This window comes from Tachysurus fulvidraco, chromosome 20 (assembly GCF_022655615.1).
Source record: "Tachysurus fulvidraco isolate hzauxx_2018 chromosome 20, HZAU_PFXX_2.0, whole genome shotgun sequence".
Taxonomy (NCBI): Eukaryota; Metazoa; Chordata; class Actinopteri; order Siluriformes; family Bagridae; genus Tachysurus; species Tachysurus fulvidraco.
This window is the reverse complement of record NC_062537.1, coordinates 14,073,435-14,094,792: the sequence shown is the minus strand read 5'-3', so window position 1 is coordinate 14,094,792 and position 21,358 is coordinate 14,073,435. Positions and strand designations below refer to the sequence as shown.

Here is a 21,358-nt window from a genome sequence, read left to right as displayed (position 1 = left end):
TGTCAGTAATGTTGATACATATTTCTGAGAAAACGGTAAGTTGTTCTACTGACTTGACATCATCCTAACAAGTTTGTTGAAAGAAAGTTCTTTCAGTCAAGAATTTATTGTATACAATCAATTTTTATGAAGGGTGCCAATAATTCTGGAGGGCAGTTTATATCAGTTTTAAACAAGACAAATGTTTCATATTAAGTTTTCCTTAGTTAGGACTTTTACAAAAGGGTGTTATAAAATAAAAGTAAACATTGTTTTGAAATGTTAAGCAACATTTTAAAGTCTAAATCATCTTTTAATCCTAAGATTTAATTTTTGTGTGCATTTTGTGTTCAAAGATCGACGGTGTGAAAGAAAGCAGCAGAGACAAAAAATAAGACCAATTTCCCATTTTTATTTGCTAAAGACAAACACCAAAATAAGTCAATTTGTTATAAAAGGTTTCCAATGGGATAAAAACTTTAAACATTCTCAATATGCTCAAAATGAAAGAATATATCTTAAGCCAATTGTTCCATTTCCTTAACCCAGAGGTTTCAGGAGTCTATTTGCACAATAAAAATGGTGCTAATATAAAATTAGCCCCTAAGCCCTGGAAATCTGAAAAATAGAGATAAAAGTCAAAAGAATAATTTTATATATATATATATATATATATATATATATATATATATATATATATATATATATATATATATATATATAGTGTGAACTTTGGTAGAAGAAACTCTATAGGACACCTGAGGTAGTAGAGACTGGAATAAAAAAAGCAATAGACTTGAAACAAAACAATACATACAGAAGAAGAACAAGTGGAAGAAGAGGAAGAAGAAAAAGAAGAGGAGAAAGAAAAAGAAAGAAAGAAAGTAAAAAAAAAAAACAAGAAAGAAAAAAGTACCAAGTGACAAGAAACAGCATTATTTCACAATTTCAGTCCAGCTCTGATCCATAAAAAGAGCAAAAAAAAAAAAAAAAAACAACAACAACAAAAAAAAAACATATTGGTGTAAAATAAAATACATAACAGATAAAAAAAGAAAAATCAACAATTGAAGTATTGAATTACAGGTATGACATATTTCAGTAATACTGATTAGCTTCTTTATGAATCTGAACGAATCTTGATCTCTTTTCCAGTATATAAAAGATAGAGTGCATAATTTTAAAGCTTTTCATAAAGACATCAAAAAAAGAAAGATAAAGTTAAGAAGAAATAAACCAGATGGAAAAACCAAAATATGCATTTATGGAAAAAAGTGTGGTATAAAAATACAGGAGTCAAGTAAAATAATTTTAGCTACCAAAAAATTTCACATATATTTACATCTTAACTCTTCAAGCCTGATCAGCTTGTATCCCACACAAAACGTGCATTAAATAAAGTTTTATTTCTTTATTTTAAAAAAATTCTCTCTCTTAAAATTGTCAAAAATTTTTGACCCCCTTCTTTTGATTAGGGGGTTTGCAAAAAAAAAGAAAAGAAAAAAACCTGAAAAAAGAAAAATGATTCTCAAACATGAGCCTTATCATTGTTTAACAGGTTACAAGAACATCACAAACACTTGAAGAGTTACAGTTCATACAACTTTAACATTTAAAAACATTTCAGTGTTTCTAATCCAAAAATAAAGAGACTTTTTTCCCCTCCAAAAATAACTGATGAGAAAAAAAGGCCCAAGCTCAGCAATATCCCTCCACCATAAACAGCGAACAGCGCTTATATTCAGCCTGAGGTGAATCAGCAATGCTCAGCTGGACAATGAGCTCTTAAAACATGCACTGGATATTCTTAAGGACAACAAGATCAACATCATTGATTACAAACATCAGATTGAACAGCACCAAGAAGGCAGATGAAGAAAAAATAAAAAAGACTTCTGAAACAAATGACACCGTTTACACTGAAGGCTCATGAACATGCTAACAAGCTAGCACAGAACCTGAAGGAAAGTGAACCGCAAATCGGTGTTTTTAACAGAACATTACTAGTTAGAGTTACAAGTTCAGTGAAGAGGTTCAGATCAACTTGCTGGTCTCAATATCAAAAACTCTGTTAAACCCAGAAAGCTAATAAATGTATCATTATCTCTGCCTTTAACGCATCATTATCTCTGCCTTTAACGCATAAAAATCAGATAATTTTACACAGGATTTAATATAAAAAAAGAAAAGATACATTTCGAACAGATCCCGGCATTATAAGCTTTCACATTGAGCTTTACGCTAGCTGAAATAGCTTCTGTTGAGCAACACCTTTCCCTGAAACCCGTTCATGGTGTTTTTACATGTCACAGAAGAAAAGCACAATTGCCTGACAGTAAAATGCACAAATTTGATGTAACGGTTAAATGCAAATAATTTGAAAATAATTCCATCAGCTAAAATGAGATTACGCTTTTACTTGAAAAAAAACAAAACAAAACAAAACAAGAAAACAATCTTGCTCCAGTTACAGAGATTTCATTTGGAAAGCTTTTCAGCACCTTCCTATGACTGAAATGGCAACAAACAGTGCAGGAAGGAGCAGAAACATGGTTTAAACACAAAAACAGAATGCAGTGAAGAGATGCAATGCTTTTATAAAGGCACTCGATGGGCTGCTTTTGCATTATGTGCTGAGGATACAGCAGTAAAAGGCCCTGGGTGTGTGTGTGTGTGTGCTGAGCTAGAGCTAGTGCGAAGGGAAAAACAGCAGTGACGGGGCAACCCGGACAGGCGCATCAGTAGTTCCTGGAAGCTCAGTGTTACCAGTTATGGCGAAAGATGGGGTGTTTGAGGAGCTCGCGTGAGGGCGGCCGGTCGGCAGGCTGCAGCTCCAGACAGCGCAGTGTGACGTCTCTTAGGCCTGGAGACAGGTGTGGAGGAATGGTGGGTGCTGTGGTAGCACTGGCAATCTGAGAGCAGAGAACAGAGATCACTGTGCTTACTACATATTATACTGCATAAAATGCAAAGACAATAAGATGTCATCAAACGGAGAGGCTGGAGATGATTAAATCTGTTTTAAAAGGCCTAAAATTCATGAAACACAGTGATGTGCTGTGAGAATTGACTCACAGAAATGATTCATTTGGTGATCAATCTGGTTAAAAGAGCTTTGTGTGAGTTAGAAAAAAGTGGTAAGAAAACCAGGTTGGGAAATGGAAAAGTAAGCTGGTGAGAAATCCCAAAGGAACTGAGCTGGAATTTCCATCATACACGAATACAACATAATCAAGAGGGGGGTTGGGAAGCGACTCCTCCTTGTCCTGACATTATTTGTTTAAATTTCTGTTAAAGGAGTCTTGCAGTGACACAATAGCCAGAGATTCTCTCTAGAGGAGTTTTTCTGTCAGACTCCACAAAGACTCACCAAATACTACAGAAACTCTTTAAACTTGAACTTTCCTGTGTTACTCAAGTTACTTATTGCTAAAAATCCACTGCCTCTTAACCATAAAATGTTGTTGATCTTGGTGTCTTAGTTTTCTTTTTAGCAACTTCTCCTTATCCTAAACTAACCTTTTATCTAAATAATGGAAGCCTGACTAGTATAAATACATATCAAATAAATTACATTTTGTAAACTAGCAGTGAATGTATGTGTTTGTATAAATGTAATGAGAAAGTGAGACTTTACCAGCAGCATTTACAGCTTTACATCACAGTTCCTTTTATAGACGAGTTACATACACACATTTCTTCTGCCCTCACGGAGCATTAAAAATCGAAAACGTACATTAAAGCCTGTCACTTCGTTTTTATTGTAATCCTCACCTTGAATATGAGTGCCAGGTGGTTGGAGTGTTTCTCTGCGTTCCACGGTGGCTTGGCACACGACATCTCGATGATGGCACAGCCCACGCTCCACACGTCACAGCTACGGCCATACTGCTGCCCCCTCAGCACCTGCAGCAACACAATACACCATACAGAATGGTCAGCTGCTTCTATAAAATGTGTTCCCACATCTATAACTCAAACTATTATCTGCATTATTGTCATGCAAGGGATCTGGCTACATTCTTCTCTCTGGAGTTGTGTTTACATTAGCTCCACCCCGGACCTCAGTGCCAAAAATGCAGCTGACAAGAAATACGAAGTTTCAACAGACAGGGTGGAGTTGTTTCGGGAAAGAGAAAGACAAACAGCAAACAGTTCTAAACTCTGTGGAAAAGCTCCATTAAGTTGCTACATGGGCATTTTTTTGGTAGAGAGAACCTGGAATATGGTTACAGTTTCATAAACATAGACAATAGTGATTTCTGTCACAAGCTCGTTTATGCTATGATTACACTTCCAGACGTTTTTGTCTCACTTGGATGGAACAATTTAGAAAAGTACGGACAGAGCAAAGCAAACTGAAAGACTATTTAAATGAAGTGACACAGAAAACAGTCATTTATATTTTTGTCTTAGGTCACTTAAGTACAACTTATTTTAGTATGAAATATGACTTACTGTGGTATCGGTTAAGTATATACGTATATAAACCCCACCATTGTTACAGTAGACTTTAGTAGTCTCAATTAAAGTCTTTTATTTATCCGGTTGAGATGAAATCCGGACGAGTTTGTTGTATATTTAGTATATGAGAAGAAAAGAACAGACAAAAAGTTCTCTCTTTTTCTTTTCTTTTTTTTGGGTGTTCAGCATTAAAAGGCTTTAGCAATGAAGCTTCCTACTGAACTGCCTCCTAATTAAACGAAGTCTGTAGCAACAATAAGAACAAAACATCAACATGCAGGCCATTGTAGTTGCCTCAAAAGGATTACAATTTTCTTTCACTTGGAGTTAGTGAGAAATCTAAATGCACTTTGGCCAGTTTCTCCAGAGAGCCACGTGAATCTGATTGCCACACTGAGCGCTCACTAGACTTGGCTGCAGTTTTGTCTGGCATTTAAGTGGCCAAAGTTACAAAAGCAAGAAGACTTGTGCCTCTCTGTGTGATGTGTTTACACATTTCATATTTCACAGTCAATTCATATTCAAAAAACATGTTTTCTGCATCAGTGAAGCAGGCCGATGGTTTGTCGGCGTGTGTTAATTTTCCGTTCGGTCTTACTTCAGGTGCCATGAAAGCAATGGTGCCCAGGAGCTGGCCCTGGAACTCGCCTGCACCCGTGCCCTTGGAGGCCAGCCTCGCCGCTGCGCCAAAGTCAGCTATCCTCAGCCGCTGGCCTGTGCTGTCGATCAGCAAGTTGGCACCTTTACAAGATGAAGAGAGAAAAATTCAAAAATATTATATTAATGCTAATTCACTTAAGGGTAGGAAAATGAGCTAAATTGTCAAAAGGAATGTTTCAAGCAGTTTAGTGGAAGTAACCGCAAATCCAATGAGACAAAGTTTACTATTAACTGTGCAATGCACAGCCAGAGCTTGCATTTATGCAGAGATGGTGTAGAAGCCACCAGAGGCCACTGTGGCTTATATATTACAGAAACAGCACTATACCATTGATACAGAATTTCAGACCTGTCATTTTATGTTTTAAAATGGATGATTGTTACTGTTAGGTGGTTTTGTTGTTTGTCAACGACAAGAGATACTGCACAGGGAATTTCTCAATTCAGAGCAATAACTTAATTTCATACATAGTTCACAAATATATAGTGAAGTGAAAGTGACATACGGCTAAGTAAGGTGACCCATACTCAGAATTTGTTCTCTGCATTTAACCTATCCAAAGTGCATACACAAACAGAAGTGAACACACACACACACACACACCCGGAGCAATGGGCAGCCATTTACTGTAGAGTTAGACTCTAATCGTTAGGCCACGACTTCCCCCCAAAGTTTTATATATGTATAGAAACAAAGATCTCCATCCATCGTCTAAGAAAAGTGAAAAGTCAAGCAATGACAAACGACTTTTGACATAAATCCTGAGATTTGAGAGATCTTGAGGTCCCAAAAGAGATCAAGCAATGCAAGCTGCTTTGCTTTTCAGTCTGGGATATTTTCTTCTTGTCACATGTTTTCTCCATAAGCTGCGAAGTATAGCCCATATATAACATGATGACAACAGCTGAACAAACCTGGACAAAAACCATGACCAAAGGCTGACAGATTTGAAAGGAAGCTAACAGTGATTGTCCACATTGTTATGACATATATGCTTGATAGAAGAACTGGTGTGAAACTGTTAACATTTTCCTGGTTGCCATGCTAGAAAGGCTTGTTTCAGCTTTGACCCAGTTGTGTGTGCACATCATGGTTATAACACAGCCTAAGAGAATGTTATTTCCCCTTCCTGCAAACTGGATCCCAATCACAGCAGCATTGCTAAACTTGTGAGCTAATTACTGACATAGTGAAAGTCCTCATCCCTCATTCTGGGATCAACAATGATTCTGCGCAGCTCACCTTTGATGTCACGGTGGATGATCTGATTCTCATGGAGGTAGGCCAGACCTCGAAGCAGCTGCTCTGTGTAGTTGATTACCACACCTTCCTTGAAGGCACCGTACTTGTTCAGCAGATGAGACACAGAGCCACCTGGAACGAAACAGAGAAATGGACTTGGTTCATCAAAGAGCCTAAAAGTCTGTATGACTTGACGGGATGCAAGAGAACGACCTCCAATTGAAACAAAATGTATTAATGTTGTGAGAAGCCGAGGACAGCAATTCTGAGATCCTACCTGCCATCCACTCCACAAACAGGTTGTAATTGTTCTTCTCGCATGTCGCTCCCAGCATGCGAATGATGTTGGGGTGATTCAGGTGGCCCATCAAACGGATCTCCTCCCGCAGAGTCTCCACCACTTCCTCCTGCTCGGACGATGTGTTCCTCACATAAGTCACCTATAAATGCATCACATAAAGAAGTCAGGAAGGAAATCTTCTGCATTGTTTAAATTAAGTTGCTATGAATGAAGTAATTATGGAACTGTTTATAGATTTTAAAACCTTCTTCCTACCCTCTGCAAAACTCTGATGTTCTCTCTGTTGACTTCAATTGTACCTTAAACTAATCGATTGAATATGGGCTGAGCAGTAAACCATCATATGGAGCACTATAGTCTTCCCAACCCCAGTCTACATCTACTTTCTGCCTGGCAACACATCTAAAGCTGATTTGATTCATCCACGGATTTGCAAGATAACCCTCTTACTGGCAGACAGCTTTGACATAACCATCTCATGTGCTTGTAACACGATCAGTGTGACTCAATAGCAGATGATGACACGTAAGAATTCAGTGTGATACTGTATTCGAGAGACATGGACTTCTGACCTTGCAGACATGGAAAAATAAGACACGAGGAGTTCCTTTCAGATAAATGACTATCTTCCCTAACATAATTATGATGATTTTGTTCTCGTTTTAGAAAGACTTTGCATTTCTACACTTGATCAAAAACAAATCCTAAACGTTGTTAACCAGCTTGTAGATGAACTCTGATTGGTCAAGGCTGGGAGGTGTGGAAGCCTTTTGCTTAGCTAGAAACAGTGACTGGCCACTTTCAGTGTCATATAATTCTTTAATCGGTCTGTAAACCTGGCAGGACACCAATGCAGTACTAAGATGGGCACAAAATACCCGGAAAGTGCTGATATGCAGCAAGATAAGACGTGGGAGGGAAAGACGAAGGGGGGGGGAGAGAGAGAGAGAGAGAGAGAGAGAGAGAGAGAGAGAGAGAGAGAGAGAGAGAGAGAGAGAGAGAGAGAGAGAGAGAAAGAAATATAAGGCTGTCAAACTGGGCACAAAATGTATGCTCATTCTTATCATTTAGAAATGCTTTAAACAGTAGAACTCAAAGCAGTGACTCAGGTTAGTGAGTGTGTTAATAGACATTTTGTTATTAGGGAGAAAAAGAAAAAAAAAACAGTTTAATATATTGTCATCTTTGTGTTATCTTTTTCAACAGTGACAATGTGAACAATCTCAGACGATCTTGTGTCTGGTCTTATTATTCGGGATCAGTTTTTCCACAACCCAGACGTTAGGTGTGAACCTTCATAGTGGACATCACAGATATGCAGGTCCAGGAGGATAAAACTCAAAGCAGTGGTTTATTTGGACATGTATATACACACACACACACACACACACCTGTTTCACTGCCATCAGCGTTCCGGTGCCGACGTCCTGGGCTTGGTAGCAGGAGGAGAATGCTCCCAGGCCAATCTGCTGGCCCTTCAGCCACTCTGCACCCTCACGGTAGGGCTGTTTTGCTTTGGTATGACCAGGCAGTGTCTCTGGTGTCTGAGCACGAACAGGAAAGGAAACAGGAATGGTTAATGTTGTTTCACTGGAGCATCTGAAGGTCTACTAACCAAGTAAGAAACAAAACAGAAATTCAGTGTTGCCTAAAGAGAAAAAGCATGAGCTACACTCACATCCACCTGTATGATGATGACATCCTCCTCCTTCTCCACCTGCAACTGTGGGATAATGGGCAGGGCGTCTTGAGACGCTGACATTGCCATGATGACGGCCAGGGCCTCCTCTTCTTCGGCCTCCATTTTCTCCTTGCACTTCTGGTTCTGCGTCACGTCCTGGGTGTATGCATTGTCCGAACCGGGCTGCTCTGGTGACAACACCGCCACCTCCGACTTGAACGTCACTGTGCTGTCTGCTACTGGCATGGACGCTTCCAGAAGATCCTCCATGCTGGAGTTAAGCTCTGCCGAAGCATCAAGGCCGTGGTTCTTGTCGTCCACAGGTGTAAAGACTGCATCATCGCTAGGAACAAACACAGAGCTGGCACCGCACCTTGCGCCCTCCGCTGGAGAAATGTCCTGAAGATCGAGCTTCATATTGCTTTTGAGACCTAGGCACTGACCTTTAGTTGCATCAGATGAGGTGGAAGGTGAGAGAGATGGTCGTGAGGGCTTGGGACGATGGATGTGGCTGGAAGGCAGAGGCCTAGCTTGGGGGAACACAGGGGAAGGCAACTTTTCGGGGTCTTTACTGGTCCCTCCTCCACCAGCACCCCTAAGGATAGGGTATTTACGTTGGGCACCAGGGGAGCAGTTAGTGAGCTTGCTGGGGACAAAGCCTTGCGGCCGAGTGGTAGAAGGGGAAGGGAGTGGGGGTGGCTGACAGGAGGAGGGCGATTGTGAATTAAGACACTGGCTCATGGGTCTATGGGGGCCACGAAGTTGAACTGGGGGTTTTGGGGAGTCAGCAGGCACAGCAGTGATACATGTCAACCTGTCTGACATATCGTCTATGGTTTTGGCACTGACTGTTCCACATCGAGCTACTTTACCACAGGGTTTTTCCTGCAGGCAGTGAGTAGGTGAGTTCCTCTCAGTGGAAATGGGGGAGTTGTGAGGTGCTGCAGGATCCAGACAAATGTCACAGTGCGCCCCTTGCACATCTTCAAGGCCAAGGTGCACGGCATCCAGGATGTCCATCTCCTCCGCAATGGCTAGCAAGCGCCGGCGCATGCGGGCGTAGTGGGTGGAGCTGGTGACACTCAGCATATCGAGCAGTTTGACAAAGACGTGGGGCACGCGGGCCACCATGCGAGCGGCACTCAGAAACACCCGGCGAGACAGTTTCCCTACCATGGAGTGCGAGTTATCGATGGACTGCAGCGCAAAGCTAAGCAGACGCAGCAATTTCTGGTACCTGGAATTAACATGACATCATAAATAAATAAAACAGAGCACTTGGAAATAAAAGTCATTTGATTGTATTTTTTCAGATATATCTCGATTCCTTGGTCGGCAGACTAGTTCAGATAAAGAACTCTTACCTCTCCACCTGATTCTGGGGATGTCCACAGTCTGTGGCCGTGACAATATGTGGGTAAAACTCTGCTGGAAACTCCAGCAGCAACCGGTCAATCAGACACAAACGGCCTAGAAGAGCCTGCCAGTTATTCGCCTCTGTCTGGGAACCCAGGATACAGTTCAGCACATAGTCCACTCCACCTATACCGATAGAACCTAATACACACACACACACACACAATGATAACCTGCTTTCTTTACACAAAGAAAAAAAATGTTATTAGTTTTAAGAATGTCAGTGAAGTTCACACCTGCTTTGAGAATCTCTCTACCAACAGCAAGCTCTCCAACCTGGCCTTTACAGAGCTCCAGTAGAGTGGACACAGACAGCTGGCTTGTGCGACTATGACACACACACACACAAACACAAACATTATACCTGCTCCAGCAGTAAATCTTGGAAGACTTACTTCATTAAATATGTAGTAAAGTATTTTTTCTTTTTAAATGCACGCTTGTGAATCTCTCGACTACTTCCAGTGCTTTTACAAGAACTCATCATTAGGTGGCAGTAAACGTTTTTTTTAAATTCCAAACAGCCCTGAAATCTCTACTTCAGATTTGAGGTGGTAAAGCACCTGTTGGCATCGGCACATTTAACCAAGATGGTCTCCACAACGGGCCGGAGCAGCTGCTGCAGGCGACTGCGCTCCGACAGACTGTGGCATGGCGTGTAGACCAACATGGCCCGCAAGGTTTTCTGGCAAGAGAAACAACACATAAGCATCCCAAATATTCAGAAAGCATCTCTATATCGTAGTCTAGACATATGCCAGACTAGGCTCGTTAAACCTTAAAAGCTTTCTGTTAAATGAATAAAAACAAGATTACATGAGTGCAAGTATGAAGCTTTAAATTCAGAGTAATTAACAGTCTATTAAACCACATGTCAAGCTGAATAAGTACCTTGACATAGCAGCAGGTATGTAATGCAATACCACAGGGTTGAACAGACAGCCATGAACTTTTGACCTTGCACATTATAGCCTGACTATTCTAGTAAGAACAAGGATGCCAGGATCCGAAGCAAAGAACTTGACATGTTCACAGAGTAATATGCTCAACAGATGTATGTTTGTGTAAGTGTGTGAGAAACAGTTCACCCTGATCCTGATGACCAGAGAAGACTGGGGAGTGGTGACTGATAGAGCATTGTACTGGAGTGTTGCCCAGCACTGATAAGCTCAGCATTGACTCCTTCTTATTCCAGCTACACACACACACACACACACAACACTACACTACTCCCTGGCTCAAAAAGACAGAATATAAACCTGGAGAAAATCACAAACACTCACTGGACAAAAAGAAGAACTCTTAACTCCGTCAACAGATACTCAAACACACTTAATGCCGTACTCGTCCTTTTTCGAATGCAGTGATTCGTCCGACGACGCGCTCACCCAATACAAACATTGAAAAAAAAAAAAAAAAAGAAATAAAATCTTCGCTAAACTCTAAAGCTTTAATACGCTGGTCTTGAACTAAACAAAAGTGCGCATGGTATTTTTAGTCCATGGACACCATCCCCCTTTTTTCTTTGTTTAAAGGATACAGCAAAAATCCAAAAAAAAAGCTAAATATTCTGGAAATCCCCCAAGAGGACAGAACTGTTCTTGTTTTCATAAAAAGCTGCAGCCAAGAGCTTCGGGCTAACGTCAAACTCCGAGAAGAATGCCATGAAAACAGTCTCTAAAAGCTATTGTTCTTTAAAAGAAGCAGAAATAGGTCACGAGTGGGGAAGAAAAAACTCAATCAAAAAACAAAAAACAATTCAGAAAAAAATTTACTTTAAGCCTCGGTTTGGTGTTCCCTGCTGTTTTGCAGACTTCCTGGTTTAAAGTGAACTTTAGAACTAGCCAGCATGGTTTGTGGTAATATTGAACTTTGGCACTGCTCAAATAGTCACTAATGTACAAGAGTTATACAGAAAAATCAATTTTATACACAAGAATCTCTCAAATACGGCAACTGCTTTAATAAAAAAAACCAAACCTGATTATATTTTATTTTGAATTAAATACGAATAAATTCTCAAGTAGATGTTTAAGGTCAGCGGTGATGCAGAGTTTCAAAAGGTGAGCATATCTTCAGCCTGGGGACCAATCAGAACCAAGAAAGCAGCAAAAATAAGCAGGGTTCATTTTGCGACTACAAATGTCTATTTGTGTTACTCTAGTACTCGAGTTCTCTCTATTGTCAAGATAACATAGCAGATTGGTATTGCATAATTTCCTGCAAGTGTGGAAGAAGCCCAGTCACGGGAGCGCACAAGCTGCCCGATCATGAGATAAACACAGACGTCTGGAGCGTGTGATGAGTACCATTGTAGTAGTGAAACTGATCTCAAATTTGTTAAGTAGGTCCTGATGCTGTTGGTGATAAACTTATGGCTAAGAAAGTACTCAAAAGAGTGAACATGATATCGATGAGACACATCGGGTCTCGATTTTAGTCTAAATGACCAACCTACTGCTGAGTGTTTAAATAGATGTGCGTTTCTTTATACGAGTACGGCAGCAGAGGAAAAAGAAAAAAAAGATTTAATACAGTGTTTATTAACTGGGATGGAGGTAGGAGGCACAATAATACATCTCAGAAAACTTACCAGTGCAGCCACGTAGACTTTGTAGACAGGATCTGCGCACACCATGGACAGAACACTGCAGCAGGATTCCACCACCACTTCCGCTGAGATTTCACTTCCTGCTGCTCCAATCCCGGCCCCTGCTCCTGTGCTCGCCATTGAGTGCTCGCCATTGGCCAGCAGCAAAGCGCCGCTCACGTCGTGCGACAGCCTCCGCAGTGCCATCTCTCTGATGTTCCAGTTCCGGGAGAACAGACAGCCTACCAGCTCAATACCAAACACCTGACAAGAGATGGAGAACAACCAACAGTGATGAAAATGACATCCCGATCAATAACAACAATTTCCATGTATTTTTCATATGTGTCCAATTGTATTTGAATTTGCCTGCCGTTCTGGGGAATTCCTAATGTGTACATAAATCCTTTATAAAGCAACATTAATTAATGTTCTGCAAGACTTAAATCTTCCTGCACCTCACCTTGATCCAAGGCTCAGCCAGTTCTTTATAGGTTTGAGGGATTTGCTGAACTCCATAATGGGGGAGAGAAAAATCTCCCTCGTGACCTGCCCTCTGACCTTCAGCATTGGATGATGATGAAGAGGTGGAGGAAGATACCAGGCTCTGAGAGCGACTTGTGGAGCTTTCCACTGTCGACGCTGGATCATGACTGAACACAAAAGCGGACATGTTTGAAACGTAGGATCGAAACTGTTGGGTCATTACAGTGGCCTGAATAGCACATTAACATGGACAAGATCTTCACACATTTCTCTTTACTGGGGAAAAAAAAATTAAACATACATATGCCGTACCACATGCCCTGGGAATATTTTGATAGAGAATGTGGCAAAATTCTTATTTTTAATAAGAGCCCATATGCTGCAGGTGTGATGAATAGCACAATTAGACTAAAAACCACATGCTAGCGTCTTTCTTTAAACAAAGTGTTATAAATGAAGGAAAACAGCTGTACGGTAAGAACTACTTATAGAAAAAGGATGACTGGAAAATAGTCTCTCAAACTGCACCAAGCCAAAGCAGAAGAATAGCTTATCAAAAGAGCTTTTTGTCCACTAAATGTTATCAAGATCTTAGGGATTCAAAACTGTGCTAGAAGAGTAAACAGTTTACATGATAACTGGTAATAGCAGAAAAAATACGTGTTGTAAACAAACAATATTCACGCGGTAAAATTAGAGTAATAGCTGTTTTCAGAGGAAAAACAACAGTCTATGGTTTCACAGGTTTTTTTTCCTGAGAGGAGAGAATCCCACGTCGAAACTGTATTCATGTCTTTGTAATGAGGGGACACACACTGAATGTGACTAGCTGCTAGCGTTTCAGCCCTGGGCAGACACACAAAACACAGGTGGTGCCATACTGTCTAGTTCACCTAACCGCCGAGAGAAGATCCAACACACGGAATTCCAACCTGCTGATGCACCAACACACATCACCTGCACACCAACAACACTTTCCCACTGAGATGCAAGGGGTACAAGGGTGCTGCGTAAAAATGCCTATCATAAATCATCCATCATACACTATTTATTTTCACCAGCCCATGGATGAACGGATGGATGGACGGACGGATGGACGGACGGATGGACGGACATGCATGCCTTCTACTTACTCACTAGTTCCATTAAAGAGGAAAAATGAAGCAAAGACTACCAAGTCTTCATACTTTATATTAATTATATTCATCTTAACCGATAGCCTTTAAGAACGCCTTTGACGTTAGAAGAACTTTCTAGAAATGGAATATTAAGCTTACACTGGACTATCAGAAAACGTGACACATTACACACGTCATTGCTGCCAAAACTGGAGCCGACTCATGCTTTGTAAATAAAATCTATTTTTTTTTAATTCCCCCTTTGGAGACTTTTTGGACAACCTGTGTATATTACATACACATAGCTACTGCTTTTAGCACCCCTGCTTCCCATTGGCTGATCTGGGACAGTGCCAGTGGTCTAGAGGTATAATTTGGGCGTGTTGACAGTAGCATTCTTGAGCTCCTGCTGAGGTCTGGGCTGATGGTTCATATTAGGACCGATGTGAGTGGCTTGGCATACTGCTCTAGCCCAAAGTAGGAAAGGAGGCCATCAAAGCTTTCCGCCTGCTTGTTTTTGCACATGCTCTTCACATTATCTTCCTGTGTAACTTAACTGCATTCTGCACCACTAAATGCAGAGTCCACTCCTTCTTTACTTCCTGAACCTCATCTGATTGTCTCATCTCAGAGCTTCTCCGCAGGCTTCCCTGCCCTTTCACCTCGGTCACATACAGGTGCGTCCTGTACAGACTCGGAAACACTGACGCCCGTACCGGTGTCAAGAACTGAACAATAGCTCGTATTCCTGGTACTCCCTTTCCAAGAGGCTAAATTAGAGGAATTATTCATCACTCGTTGCTGTTTTGGTTGATAGGATTTGATGCTTTATCGTGAAAAACTTTTCCCAAACCACTCTATTTAAATCAAACCTATGTGGTTTTGGCTTGGAGGGGCAGCTCACCTGTAAAAATCGTGTGACTTCCACTTGGCTCTACACAGAGGGCAGATCAGGGGTTCATGGTTTCTCCGACACTCTTCTGCCCCTGAAAAACATAAGACGAGCTTAATGGGCTTCAAAGAACCAGTCAGCGGATAAACAGTGGACTGCTACAAATAGGTAGTAACTTTAATAGACCGTTTTTAAATATAGCTGTTATTTATTGTGTGTATTCTTTACCCTGGACTACAAATAAGTCATTTTGATATGGATATATATTGAAATCTATGGATATACATTTTGATTGCATTAATATATGCAAAAAGGAACATAATCCTACAAGCTTATAGTGCAGGTTTTTTTTGTTTTGTTTTTTTTAGTTTTCCTCATATTTTCAAAGGTCACGCAAAAGGGTGTGTGTGTGTGGACCTGTACTCACATATGGACATGCAGTGGTGGTGCAGCTTATTCCTGCAGCCTTCCTCACACACAGTCAGACTCTCCTCATCCAGCATGTCCAGCAGACAGATCGGACACATCTGCTCCTCTTCGTCCTTCATACTGCACATGGGACACACACCCACACTGAGCAGGGTTTGACCACACTGACCTTTTCTTAGACAGATATTTCTTACATGAAACCGTCATTTTGAAAACGGATCTCACAATGGTGGATGTGATTTAGCCTAGATGTTTATCGTGATGAATGTGCGACTCTCACTGAAACTGTGTTGTTTCTCCCGGTTACAAGAGATGTCTGTTGTCTCAAAATGTAAAAGCTGCAAGTGTCCCCCCCAGAAGAAATTATTCCCCATACCCTTTAAGACTGATTAAGACTGATATAAACTCAAAACCGATTCAGCTTTAACACGATGCGCACAATCAGCACAAGACTCTACTAGTCCACTCTCTAAAGACCATGTGATCTAGTACTGACCTTTCTACATGATACATCTATTTCTTTATAACTGTAGAAAAATAAAGAGTGTGAAGCTCAGGGAACGCTTGTTGGCACCTTTTAGTCACACGTGTACCAACCTGCTCTCATTGCTGGAGGGTGAGGAGCTGGAGGTGCAGGAAGTGTGAGAGTTGGACATGCGTGACACAAACTTCTGAATGGTGCTACGAGATGGAGCTTTGATCCGTGAGCTCCGCCGATTGTGGTACTTCTGGAATAAGCTTTCCACCTGGAGCATGGACAACGCGGTGTGAGTTGAATTCGGATTCGTATTTGGATAAAGTATTTCTTTTTAAACATTTTACCTCAAAGTTTTTAAGGGTCTTTCTCCAGAGCAGTGGGTCGGACGACTCCAACTGGAAAACTCTCAGCATGACGAAAAGCACATGGATGCAGAAAGCTCCGCGACCACAGCTGCAGGTCTAATAAACAAACGTAATAATAATAGTAAGCCTAAAAGATGATCATGCCACATGCTTATCCGTTTTAATTTGAGACGGACTTGCTAGAGCCAATTCTTACCTGAGGTCCAATGAACACACGGTATTTATTGTCGGGGCTGTCTCCTCCAATCAAGAACGAGTTAGGTCCAATTTGTTGGAGCAGGTAGAGACGGGCCCTCATGACCTTGTTGACCCTGCGATTAGTCTCTTCAGGACTGTAAGGGGAGAAGCCGTCAGGTGATGGCGCTCGTCTAGGAGGAGTTACCCTGCCGCTCTGAAACCAGCCAAGCCAGACATGTGCATGTTATTAACAAGCCCTACATCAACAACACAGCTTCTGAAGATCATTCATTAGTTTACTAGTTTACGAGTAAATAAAAACCAAATAGCTGATCTGTATTTTTACCATTAACTTATAAAAAGATTATAAATAAACACATTTTTTTTCACACAAGAAAAAGAATGAACACAAAACGGTAATAATCTTAATTGTCCTGTGTGCTAGAGTGTGGAAGTAAGTCTTACAGGAACAGGGGATGCCCGCTTCCTGCGGACGCCGGGGGACTCTGGTTTCACAGCCGTCTTGGTAGATGAGGATGTGGAAGAGATTGAGGATGAGGAAGGTCCAGGGGAGGGGCTTCGACGGCCTCTGTTCTGAGAGGATGAGGAACTTGCGCTGTCGCTGCCTGCCTCGTGTCCCAGACGTCCAGCTTCACTGCTGTCTGGCCGCAGGGGAATGGGCTTCACAACCTGAACAAGAGTGGGGTACGCACCATTACAACAATGTCCACACATAAGAAACGTCCCAGAGAAACACTGGCAATTTAAAGATGGGAAATAAGAAATACAGAAAAAATGTAAGTATCTGTGACAAGGTAATGATACAGCAGTGAGAGTATGTTTGTGTGGCTGACCACTGGGCCTCTCCTGTTTCTCCTCTCCAGCCACTCGTGTTTCCAGGTGGGCATGGCCTTGAGCTTCTCCCGGATCATGCGCTCCTCCGGCCGGTCTTCCATCTTTTGCAACCCACGCAGCGTCTCTTTGTTTTCCATGTCACGGCTAAATCCAAAAAACAAACAAACCAAGAAACAATGTTAAACACGATAAAGTGCTTTGTGCACAAAATCTCCCTTACAATCAATTCGAATCCAAACCAACTTTGTTTTGTGAGGTCGATGAGAGTGCTGAGCAAGCAGCGCAAATGAAGCCTTCTCTCTCTCTCCCACCGTGTAGGTCAACGGCAGTCGGAGAGCTTCAGAACAAACAGCCTGCCTCGTAGCAGAGGATGTTATGATAAGGAACCCTGGCGGTCTGAGCCCATAACACTTTCTGCTTTGTGAGAGAGTTCTTTTAAGTAACTAACACTCTAAGTGCTTTTAAAAGACAACAGACAAAAATGTGGTGGAAAAGGCTAAGGTCTTTGGCCAACCCAGCACTGAGGTGTTGAAGCCAGAATAGTTTTTTTTTTACCTGCCCAAACCCAATAAGAACAGACCTGTGGAACAGTGCGCTTAGTGTTTCTGTAGCTTTGGCTAACTATCCCTGGACACTTGTCCTAAAACAGACAGTATCACTTTCACAGATTAAAAAAAAGTGCATCCATTGTTTCAGAAATGGATTCCATTATAAAGCTTTCAGTATTTTTTCAGTGTACACCCCATAATGAGCAAATGCACTCAAAAATAATTAAATGTTTAAGATACTAGAAATAACTGATGATAATCAAAATTGCAGGGGCCAAGTCTCATTAAATCAATTAAATATGAGGACATGGTGGATGGAAATCCCCTGGCCAGCCTGCCATGACAGCTTAATGAGAGGTAGAGAGTGAACATAACAGAGAGATAAAGAAGGACCCTACCACTTCTTTGGCCCCAAATGCCCACTTGTGGGAGTGTGGTCAGGATACGGGAAGGGCAGCTGTGGCAAGCTTTCATCTCTAATTAAGAGCAGAATCGATGGTGTGCACCCCTTCGGCCCTTTTCGATTACTCAATAAAGGGTGGCGTAACAATAACAAACCAGAGAACAGGAAAGCCAGACTTCCTTTGCTGAACCCAGCCTTGTGTGAAGCAAAGGGTGCATCGCAGAGGAAGTTGGCTGAAGTCCTGACAACTGCAAAAACATTTACAGTTTGAGAGGAACTACGTTTTTCTAAACCTTGGGCCTAAAATGAAGGGCTTATAAATGCAGATTTGAGCTACAACTGAATACACCAAATGCTTAGAAGCAATTACTTTGGTAGTTTTAAAGAAAATTTAGAAAAGAAATCAGTTTTCTTCATGATATACCACACAAAATGTAAGCACTTCAAGAGAACTAGAAATTCTGCACCAAACACCTTCTGGTACATCTAGGGGTAACTACAGTACTTGGAGTGCAAACAAACAAGCGAGAGGCACGTAGCATTCACACTCCCACGAGGAGAGAGCTGAACTCCCTGGAGCCCAACTCAAGTACAGCGAAACCAGATAGCAGGAGTTTACCATCTCTGCTCTGAAAGAAAAAGTTGGTGGTGACCATCCCTCGGCTCTCGGGTAACAGCTATCCCACAGTGCCATGAGCCAGGAACAAAGAGGCATTGTGGGCCATGCAGGTGGGACGTAGAAAAGCCGGCGGCTGGGAATCCATTTCAAACCTCCTCATAAGCCAGTACTGCGCTTCTCTCTCTCTCTATCATGCAAACATGCACACACACACACATGTTTAACCTAACATGCATACACATTTTTTGCACAATACACCATAAAACATGTGCATGCACCCACACGCTGCTGAGTGCACACACACCCTTTCTCATGAACTACGCAGTTCCCAGCTCTCAAGTTTCGGCACAGACAATCAGCAGCTCTCTGCTGGAGGGGATAGTGGAGTCGAAGCACTGCACATAATAGCAGGAGCTACTTGTTCTTAGAAGGACTTAACAGTCCCACACACACAACCCACAGCCCGTAAATAAAGGCTCCAAACATAGACAAAAGCACAAGAAGCTTAATGACAACTAAACAAAGTCAAAAACACAATACGGGTCAACAAAGAAACAAAGAAGGCCACTGTGAAAATCAGAGGATATAACCTCTAAAAAAAAACAAAATATACAAACACATAATCTGCTCAAGTCCAAAACTGGTCAAGACAAAGGCAGCAGGTGTTTTGTGAAATCTTAGCCAACACCACTGTGCGTCAAAGCTGATGTCTTTTCCAAATATGAGGAAACACACTTGGAAAAGTACACGTGCACTTGACTTGCTCTGATTAAGGAAGATCACATGGCGCTGTTTATGTTAAGTTAAAAACAAAGGCCAACAAGAACAAATCAAATTCCAGAAGAGTCTCATCAAGTTTGTTCGTCAGAAATAGAAATAAACCAAGAATAACACCCAAATAAATCATTAATCCAACAGTTTTCTTCAAAAACAACAAACAATTCTTATCCCTAATGAACCAAGGCATAATCTCTCTAAGGTTTATTAGCATCGGGCTAACCAGATCTAAACCACCGCACACCTTGCTAAGTCAATTTGCAAGTCAATTCTGCAGTTTAAACTGCTCGAACATGGCAAAAAAAAGGTGGCAAAGATAGCTACGTCCCTATCTGCCTCCCATGCTAAATGGCTGCTCAGAATTATCTGCAATTACACTGTTACTTGTAGGTGGAGCACTAGTCAGACACACTACTGTAATAATAGTGTGAGATTTGTGTTTGTAGGTGTTTCCCAACACGCTAAATAATTCGACGTCCTTCAGCCTGTGCCACGGAAACAGAATCTCTTTCGATTTTTCCCCAGCTTGGCGTGTCCGATCAGTGCTGCCATATTTCAGTTCTGAACTTATACATGACCTTCTACCATAAAAAGGACTGCTATTCAGTTTCTAAATTCTTAATCATATCGCAAATTTGTGCAAGGTTACAGATTGTGTGGAGCCAAAACATTTGCAAGCTAACTGGCAACATAAAAGTCTTCAAACACTGTTAACACCTGCTAAATTCTCTGTTATATATTTTTTTAAATAAATCCACTTAAAGTTCCACTCTTCTCCAAAGTATTTGCAAAGCTAGCAGGAGAGGAGAGAATCTAAACACAAAGGAATATTTCAAATTTGAACACATTGTAAATGTTTTCTTCTAAGTTTTACTACACACTTACAATAAATATCTACTAATCTTAAACCGCATGCCAGCTTGCTAGAGAGCCATAATACGATAAAGCTAACAACAGCTAGCAACAAGCTAGTCTATTTCCTGACTGTTGAGTTAATAAGAGAAGCCTGTAGGCTCTGTTTATCATTTTCACACCAAGTTAACGCTTGAATTTTTGTCTTTTGTTTAATTATTTTTTTAAAATTGTGTCTCAATAAGTAATAAGTAATCTCATTAAATATAAATTAACAAGTAGGAAGGGGAGCAGAGTTACTGCTAAGCTACTGAGAAAACGGTTAAATTAATGAACACTGAGCACTAGGCTCACAACCCCACCGAGACATAACGCCTCCTTTGTCAAAGCGCGACGATGACAGCCGAAAACAAGTCAGACATATGCAACATTGTCCCGGGGGACATACAACTGACTACACAAGTGCCCGAGCTGCAGAAAGCACTGAGCAGGCTTTCAACTTTAAATACTGTGGGTATAAGCTAAAGATTTACGCTTCTGGTATTTCTAATTAATTCGGAGCCATTTGATATTGGATTGTACAGACAGGGTCAGCACATACTGTAATTTACAACAAACAACTTGCCAGCTGCTTGTAGTGAGATTCGCAAGGTTACAGCTTCAGATGGACAGTTAAGATTTTACTATACATTACGTTTTCACTTCTTAATGTAAATGTAGCATCAGTCAGCAAAACAGGAAGGCAGATGTAGGGGAAATTTATTCTGTTACCCGCCGCACTACGGAACAACCTTTGAGCGAAGCTGCAGCTCAATCAATATTTTAAAATACAAGCTGGTATTTAGAGAACAGAAACCTTTGCGAAACTGGAAGATGGAGAAACTGACTAGTAAAGAACTGGATAAAGAGAAATGAAATCTTCATTCCGGGTATGATACAAGCCATCGAAGGGGGGTTGGGAAAAGGGTTGGTTGTACAGAGATCAGTTCATGAGCATTGTAAACTTCCTCTCCTTGTCCTTTACC

At 41.3% G+C, this 21,358-nt stretch overlaps 1 protein-coding gene across 2 annotated transcripts in view; it reads right to left on the bottom strand.

Moving 5' to 3' along the window:
* Positions 1 to 371: 371 nt before the first annotated feature.
* The window catches only part of map3k1 (mitogen-activated protein kinase kinase kinase 1, E3 ubiquitin protein ligase), a 35,818-nt gene continuing 14,831 nt past the window's right edge, over positions 372 to 21,358 (bottom strand). For both annotated transcript variants that reach the window (XM_027141054.2, XM_047804823.1), the window contains exons 2-20: positions 17,134 to 17,278; positions 16,745 to 16,969; positions 16,299 to 16,493; positions 16,082 to 16,198; positions 15,857 to 16,005; positions 15,258 to 15,379; positions 14,843 to 14,924; positions 12,798 to 12,987; positions 12,338 to 12,598; positions 10,308 to 10,429; positions 9,981 to 10,072; positions 9,693 to 9,885; positions 8,326 to 9,565; positions 8,039 to 8,191; positions 6,624 to 6,786; positions 6,347 to 6,478; positions 5,042 to 5,184; positions 3,754 to 3,885; positions 372 to 2,891 (exon numbers count right to left, since the gene is read on the bottom strand). In XM_027141054.2, the coding sequence (XP_026996855.2) occupies positions 2,742 to 2,891; positions 3,754 to 3,885; positions 5,042 to 5,184; positions 6,347 to 6,478; positions 6,624 to 6,786; positions 8,039 to 8,191; positions 8,326 to 9,565; positions 9,693 to 9,885; positions 9,981 to 10,072; positions 10,308 to 10,429; positions 12,338 to 12,598; positions 12,798 to 12,987; positions 14,843 to 14,924; positions 15,258 to 15,379; positions 15,857 to 16,005; positions 16,082 to 16,198; positions 16,299 to 16,493; positions 16,745 to 16,969; positions 17,134 to 17,278 (4,006 nt within the window). In that variant the 3' untranslated portion in view covers positions 372 to 2,741. The remainder of the gene's footprint in view (positions 2,892 to 3,753; positions 3,886 to 5,041; positions 5,185 to 6,346; positions 6,479 to 6,623; positions 6,787 to 8,038; positions 8,192 to 8,325; positions 9,566 to 9,692; positions 9,886 to 9,980; positions 10,073 to 10,307; positions 10,430 to 12,337; positions 12,599 to 12,797; positions 12,988 to 14,842; positions 14,925 to 15,257; positions 15,380 to 15,856; positions 16,006 to 16,081; positions 16,199 to 16,298; positions 16,494 to 16,744; positions 16,970 to 17,133; positions 17,279 to 21,358) is intronic.